This window comes from Geospiza fortis, unplaced genomic scaffold (assembly GCF_000277835.1).
Source record: "Geospiza fortis unplaced genomic scaffold, GeoFor_1.0 scaffold172, whole genome shotgun sequence".
NCBI lineage: Eukaryota > Metazoa > Chordata > Aves > Passeriformes > Thraupidae > Geospiza > Geospiza fortis.
The window spans coordinates 2731951-2738972 of NW_005054309.1; the positions used below are offsets into that span (position 1 = coordinate 2731951).

Below are 7022 nucleotides of genomic sequence, written 5' to 3' on the forward strand. Positions count from 1 at the left end.
TGTCAATCTCTTCTCCCTCTACAGGATGAGAATGAAAAGAAGGATGAAAAAGAAAAGAAAAAAGAGCCTGAACCCAACTTCCAGCTTTTGGACAACCCAGCCAGAGTCATGCCTGCTCAGCTCAAAGTTCTCACTATGACAGAGAGCTGCCGGTACCAGCCTTTCAAACCAGTAAGTGTCACCTTCCCAGTCCGTGTGCTTGGCAGAGCATTCCCAGTGCTGGGCTTGTGTGTAAGGCCCAGAAGTTCTGTGTGTACATGAGAACTCACAGCTGGTGCAGCACTGGAATGTGTTGCAGAGATTTGCAGCTTTGCTGTCAACATATTTCCTTTTTTAATGTCCCTTTCTGCAAATGGTCACAGGCAGTTCTAGCTGGGAGGAAGTCAAAGCTGCTGCAAACCTTTTCACCATGCTAATGCTGCTTTATTTTTCTTTCTTCTTGTGTCTGTGTCAAATGTGCAGCATGAAAATCAATCAGACATACTCTGTATTAATGACATTGCTGGAAACATAAAGACTGAGCCATGAACTTTAAAACAGGCTGAGAAGTTGTACAGGTTCAGTGTCAAAGCAGTGAAATACATCAGGACTTGTGCTGGAGCTTTATTACTCTGCAGTGGGATTTATACCTACATGGAGGGCTTTTTTCATTGAATGTACTTCCTATTGAGTTACATCTGGCTTTAGAAAAGTTCCTTCAGCTCCTATAAACATAGAGAAGAGAGAGGTGTGATTGTCAGATGGAGAATGAAGAAGGTCTTTCAGCACTCAGCCCAAAGGGTAACTAACTTCTCTGTGAGATGCTCAGATATATTGCAAATCTGATAAGCTGGCTCCTGAACTCTAAATCTCCTGAGTCAAAGTCTTCTGTCCTTTATTTTTGTTCAAGAAATAACATGCTTGACTTAACCCCATTTCCAGGATTATGCATGGGAAAATGGTGTTCAGTAGTAGCAATACTTTTTCCTGGAAAATAGTGATGTTTTTAATAAATTGATTTCCTGGAATTCCATCAGCACATTGGAATTCTCTGTGCGCTGTTCCCTTTTGAAACATCTCCTTTAGCAAAGCAGTGGAAGGGTTTTTTAGTTTCTATCCTTTAAAACAAGGTGACCCAACTGCTGTTTGGATTGGGAAGATCTGCTGTGTGTTCCAATAAGTGTCCACTCACTGAAATGTGTCTGTTTGCTTAAATTTCAAAAGAAGCAGAGTCCTTGGTGGGGGAGTTCGGTTTCCTGCCTTAAAGCCCCATAAATAGGTTTTGAAGAGAACAGTGCAGTTTTTGCTGGGATTAGGGTGTGTATCCAAGGAGCCTCTTGGAATGGAGCTGTTCTGGACCTTTGCTCTGCTTTGGGGAATGCCAGAGTAAAAGACCTCTTTGAAATGCTGTTTATAGCCCAAAATCCTGCTGTGGCCAAAGCCGTGATCCCAGCCAGGCGTGACACAGCACTGCCTCTTTTGCCTTGTGTTTCACTCCCAGAGGTGCTGCAGCCTGCCAACGTGTTTGGTTGTGATCTTTGTAATTAATTCCCCTTTGGTTTTGTGAGGGTCTGCTAATAGGATTCCTCACTCTGTGGAAACTAGTGATCAGATTAGTCTTTGTTTCAGAGAATCTCCTGGGAGGCAGCTACACAGAGAGGAGGCTTCACTAAGTATTGTAAACCTCAAAAGATGAGCCTTATAAAGCAATTACAGTTCAATTAGTTTTCATGTGGAAAGCCCCAGCCTGGGAATGGAGTAAAGCTGTGAATCCAGATGTCACTTTCTACTGAACTCATATAGAGGAAATATAAAAAGTAGCCTGGATAGACTCTGCCTGTTCTATGCTCTGATCAGGCAGAGATCCAGGTGAGCATCAGATGCTTTGCTCTCTGAAACTCACTCCTGCTGAGGAGTCTCATATGGCCTAGGATAGACTCTGTGGCCACAAACACTCCACCATAAGGCAGAGGCAAGCAGCTCTAAATGCTCATGACACTTGTCTTGCAGCTTTCCATTGGAGGCATCATCATCCTGAAGGACACTAGTGAGGATATGGAGGAGCTGGTTGAACCTGTGGCAGCTCATGGTCCGAAGATTGAGGAAGAGGAGCAAGAACCTGAACCACCAGAGCCCTTTGAGTACATTGATGATTAAGGCCTGAGGTACAGTGTAGTGTGCAGTCTCCTTTTTAAATCCCAGTGAAGGAAAAGCCTCTTTGTACCAACTGAAGCAGTTACCAGCACTCAGCACTCTTGGTTTAGCTCTTTGACAGCTTCTGTGGAAGATTTAGAAAAAGCTCTGTCCTAATTTTAAGAGTTTGGCAGCTTAGAAACCCACAAATTCATTCTTTTTGCTCAGGCCTGACCCAGTTGTACTGGATCTGCTCTCTAATCTGGCAGGTTTAACTGCTCTTGAGTAGAGCCTGGCTGGGCAGAGAGCAGTGCAGGGGTCACAGGAACAAGTCAGCTCCTGAAAGATGGTCCCGGAGGGGCAAGTAGTTTGCATAACAAAGCTGACATTTACTTGACCTCAGGGTGCCAGGATTTGTCAAGAACTACTGTTCTGCTTCCTGGAGTTGCCTTGTCTTCCCAGCAGTTATTCTTAGCAGAATTTAAAGACACTTCAGTCATGGGCTCTGAATGGTAGTAGTAGATCTGTTTCAGGCAATAAATGGTGCAGTTCTCAGGTTCCTTGGTTAAACTGCCTGAATGGATTTGCCAGTTTCTCACCGAGAGGCAGAAATCCAGTTGCTTTATTTCCAAATATGGGCTGGCATGGCTCAGGGCTCCCACAGCAGAGATTATGCACTTGAATTGGTGGACAGGCAGGGAAACAAACTCCTTGCTAAAAACTATAAACGTTGTGTCAGTGACAGGCTTGGGTGAGTGTGTGGGGCCAACCACAAGAAGCCTTAATTAAATACATTTAATTTTCTGGTTTCTCTCTCTCCCTCCTCTAGGTCATGTCATCTAAAGAAGACACCATGCTTGATATCAGAAAGACAGGCATGAAGACCTTCCTATTGAGATCTGATGTTCAGTGCATGCAGCCCCAATCTGTGCTGAGCTGAAGCTGATAGTCCGTGTTTTATGGCTGAAGAACAGATATATGCTATTTAGTGTACTCTTTCACAAAACCTTGTTTTCAAATAAATATATTAAAAACTCTTGACATAAAACTTGCTAAAAACAAACAAAAAAAAAAAGGAAGTCTGACAACTTTTGCTCTCCCCAGATTTTAAAAACTAAACTCAAGTTGTGCATCCTTGTCCAGCAGAGCTTGATTGACTCCTCTGTGCAATTATCAGGATCTGTGTACACCTCTGCACTTATTGAGGCTGAGCAAGGTCTCTGCTTGCCAGCAGCTGCACAGATGAGGTCTGCTTTCAGATTCCCTGTGATCTTCCCCCTTGCTTATCCTGGTATTCCTGTGATGGTGTGGGGCTGACAAAAGGGCTCTGGGTATTAATGATGGGGAAATAGGGGCATGTTTCTCCTTGTTTCACAGAAACCCTTTTCTTTTGTGTGTGTGCTTTCACCAAATATGAGCAAAATAGCTGATATGAGCAGGTTACATTGCAGGCCTAGATGGAGTGGACCCAGACATGTAACTTGTCACACTGATGTGTATCATTAGCTAAGGGGGAATTTTAGTCAGGAATATGGAATAAGGAGCAGTCAGAAGAAGGAATGGTGCTCAGCCATTCACTATCCAGATGGCACTTCACCTTTTGGGCTGTAACACTTCAAAGGGTGTCTCAGCAGCAAGCCAGGGACTGCAGCCTTGGTCTGCTGCCAGCAAATGCTGGGTGAAGCTCCATTATTGGAAACAGCATGTAAATGGAATGAGGTTTTTATTGTATGTGTGTGTGGGGAGAGTATTTTATCCATGTGAACATACCACCATCTCACGTGCATTGATAATAATGGAAGATAAATCTTGCATGTAGTGCTAGGATGCTTCTCCAGCAGATGGCTTATTTTGTTGAATGCTACCATAGCAATGGGATAGTCTGCCTTTTTTCTCTACAAAGCTAAGGAATACTGAGCAGAGATGTGGGACTGAAAACCAGTTTTGAGTCCTAGGCTTCAGGCAGAAGTCCCTCAAGTTGAAATGTCTCAGCTTACTGGTTAGAGCTTGCAGTTCTCAGCATCATCCAGATCTGTTCTCCAATGGAGTAGAGCCAAGAATGAACCTGAAATGCCTACAGACAGTGCTACTGTCAGTATAGCTGGAAACAAAGAGGGAACCACTGCTCCAATCCTGTGGTCAAAGACCTGGTATTGTGGTGTAAGAGACAGAAGCTGGACAAATGTACATTGGTGAGTCTTCTGGTGCTGCAATTCCTTCCCTTTGAATGGATACCTGTATCCCTTACTCCAGCATGTTCTGCCAATGCCAACCAATAATGGTGTGTGGTGTTTTTCAGGTAATTTGTTAGTAATGCCTTGTGTGGTAAAAGACTGTGGAGAGGGAAAGACATTGTGAGGAGAAAACCCCTCATTTCAGGCTGTTCAGCAACCTGCCAGAGGCCAGACATTGCTAGAGGATTTCTGAAGTCCAAGTAGAAATGCTGGGAACAGCTGGCTCAGAAGGACCTAAAGTCCTGCATTAGTGCTTTGGCCAAGCTGTGACCAATGCTGCTTTTCATGGGACTTTTGGCCACACTTTTCTAATTGCAACAGATTTTTCAGGTTGCAGGTCCTCAGTGAGGCTGTGTAAATCTGTATGTGCAGAGCAGCTCCCACCAAACCACTGGGTATGCCTGGGGCACCATAGAGGACTCCTGATTCTTGTGCTAAATTATTCTCTTGTGCCTCTGGCAGTGATGTTTCCCCAGAGCTCCCTTAGCACAGGCAAATGTAAAAACCTCAATCCCAAACTGATTGCTGAGCTGCTATTCTGGGGCCACGAGGTAAGGTTACACACACAGATTTTTAGAGGAGATTTTGGTGACTGTGGAAGAAAAAGGCCATGTGTGCCAGGCTGGGGACACCAGGAGGGAACTGGGAATTGGCCTGTCCTCACTTCCCCATCTCTGTCACACTGTGGTTTCTTCTCTGTGTAAAGGATTGAGAGCACTCATAGAAAAGCATCCACTGTTTTGATTTTGTCCCCCAGCTGCTGTTTTTACCTCCTGGGACAGGAAGATGCTGGTCTGTGTCTCATGAGACACGTGTGTAGCTCAGGCTGTTTCCTCACAGGACAGTCCTCAAAAGACTCCAGACAGGACTAGAAATGCTCCCACAGAGTGCTTTTGAGAGTTTGTGTTACAAAACATGTCCAGACTATAGAATGATCCCATACATGCAATTTTATTTTTTTTTAAATCTCAACATAATTCCTCAGTTTACTAATCAGGCTGCTGAGGGTGCTGCTCTGTGACCACTTGAGGTCATGTGGTGCTTGAATGAGGTGCTGAGCTTTGCTCAGTTTCCAGGGTGCCACTTGGGAAATTTGGAAATGGCCAACCTGTGAGAGTTGAAAACAATACAAAGAGGCTTATATAGCCCTAAGGGGGTTCTAGTACACCTCTAGGAAGAGTCTAGGAATGTTCTGGAGATACAACAGGAAACCTCCAGAAAGATTAGAAAAACATCAATGAAATGGCCAGGAAATGTCCAGAAATCTTCTGGAAAGCTGCTAGAAAACCTCTGAGAAGGCTCTGAAACCCTGTGGGATCCTGCCCCAGTTCTAAGGGGTCTGACCAGTTTCTCTCAGGCAGATGAAGCCAATAACAGTGGGGCTGGCTCAGTGCTTTGAATAATGTCATTTGTTTCAGTGACTCATTAGTGCTGAGGAAGTGCTGCTCTCCAGGGCCTGTCTGGGGATGCTGCAGAGGGACCCACCCTGATTGTTTGTCAGGGGCTAATTGGACCTAAACATTCCTGACTTTGCCAGAGGGAGAGGCGGGGGTAACAGGAAGCTGCTTCTGTCCCTCCTGACTAATGGGTTTCATCTCAATTAACCCTAGTGCAAATTAAATCACTTCTAAAACATGCTGCTCTGACAGATCCCAGAGTCCCTCCAGGAGGCCCTGGACATTTCCTTAGCCTCCATTTTCCACTCCTTAACTCGGGTGCAAGCCCCTGCTTGGCACCATGCTGGGACTGAAGTGGTGATGGAGATGTTGGAGGTAAAGCTCCCAAGGCAAGAGGTCTTCATGGAGGGGGCTGAGAGCCCTAAACCCCCCAGCATTGCTGTTCCTCCCCTGCAGGCATTCAGTGGCCTCATCCTCTCACCTCTCCCCATCCTTCCAGGGCCAGGCAAAGCTCTTCCTCTTTGCCTTTCAGAGAGAAGGGTGGGCACTGCTGATAATGATGATGATGTTGGCCATTTATCTCCTGCATCCTGTCTGCTGAAGCACCCTCCACCCTCACCCCTGCCAGATGCCAGCCAGCCCCAGGCTCTTCCCTTGCTTGCTGCTCTTGGCATTGGTGATGGGTTGAGTTTTCAGCCCAGCTCTGGGGCCACCTTGAGCCTGCAGCATTGGCAGGATGGGAGAGCTGGTAATCATGGACATTTCAGGACTGTGCAAGCCTTGTGTGGTTTGCTTGTAACCTCTGATGGGACCAATGGGCCTGAAGGCCTTCAACTGAGAGTGCTGATCTTTGCCCAGGTGGTTTTATGTGGAAGCAAAGGTCTTTGGTCCCTCAGTGAAAGTAACTGCTTGGGCACACCTGGTTCAATGTGTTCCTCCAGCACTTGTGGGATTAGCCTGGCCCATGCTCTGTGTCTTGGGAGGAGATGCTGCCCCAGCCTCTGGAACTGGCTTGACTTGGCCTCTGAAATCCTGTTCTGCGGGCAAATGTTCCAGCTGGCAGCAGCCTGGATCTGGAGTTTTGTTTTGAGCTCCATACTCCAGTTCCTGGCATTGGTTGCACAGGTAAAGCTCTGGGTTTTGCTTAGAAGAAATACCTGTGCAGGTGCTCAGGTGAGCCATCAGTGTCTCTGCCACTGGGGAATCAGTGTCACCCACATATAACAATGAGAGGTGACTCAAGACCATAATCCCAGACATCTCTGCCCAGTGCACTTAT

The 7022-nt window shown here is 46.1% G+C and overlaps 1 protein-coding gene across 1 annotated transcript in view; it reads left to right on the forward strand.

Annotated features, from left to right (window-relative positions):
* Positions 1-3187, forward strand: part of PSMD1 (proteasome 26S subunit, non-ATPase 1) — a 66989-nt gene extending 63802 nt beyond the window's left edge. The window contains exons 23-25 of the mRNA XM_014312273.2: positions 25-171; positions 1990-2144; positions 2942-3187. Of these exons, the coding sequence (XP_014167748.1) occupies positions 25-171; positions 1990-2136 (294 nt within the window). The 3' untranslated portion in view covers positions 2137-2144; positions 2942-3187. The remainder of the gene's footprint in view (positions 1-24; positions 172-1989; positions 2145-2941) is intronic.
* Positions 3188-7022: the final 3835 nt, after the last annotated feature.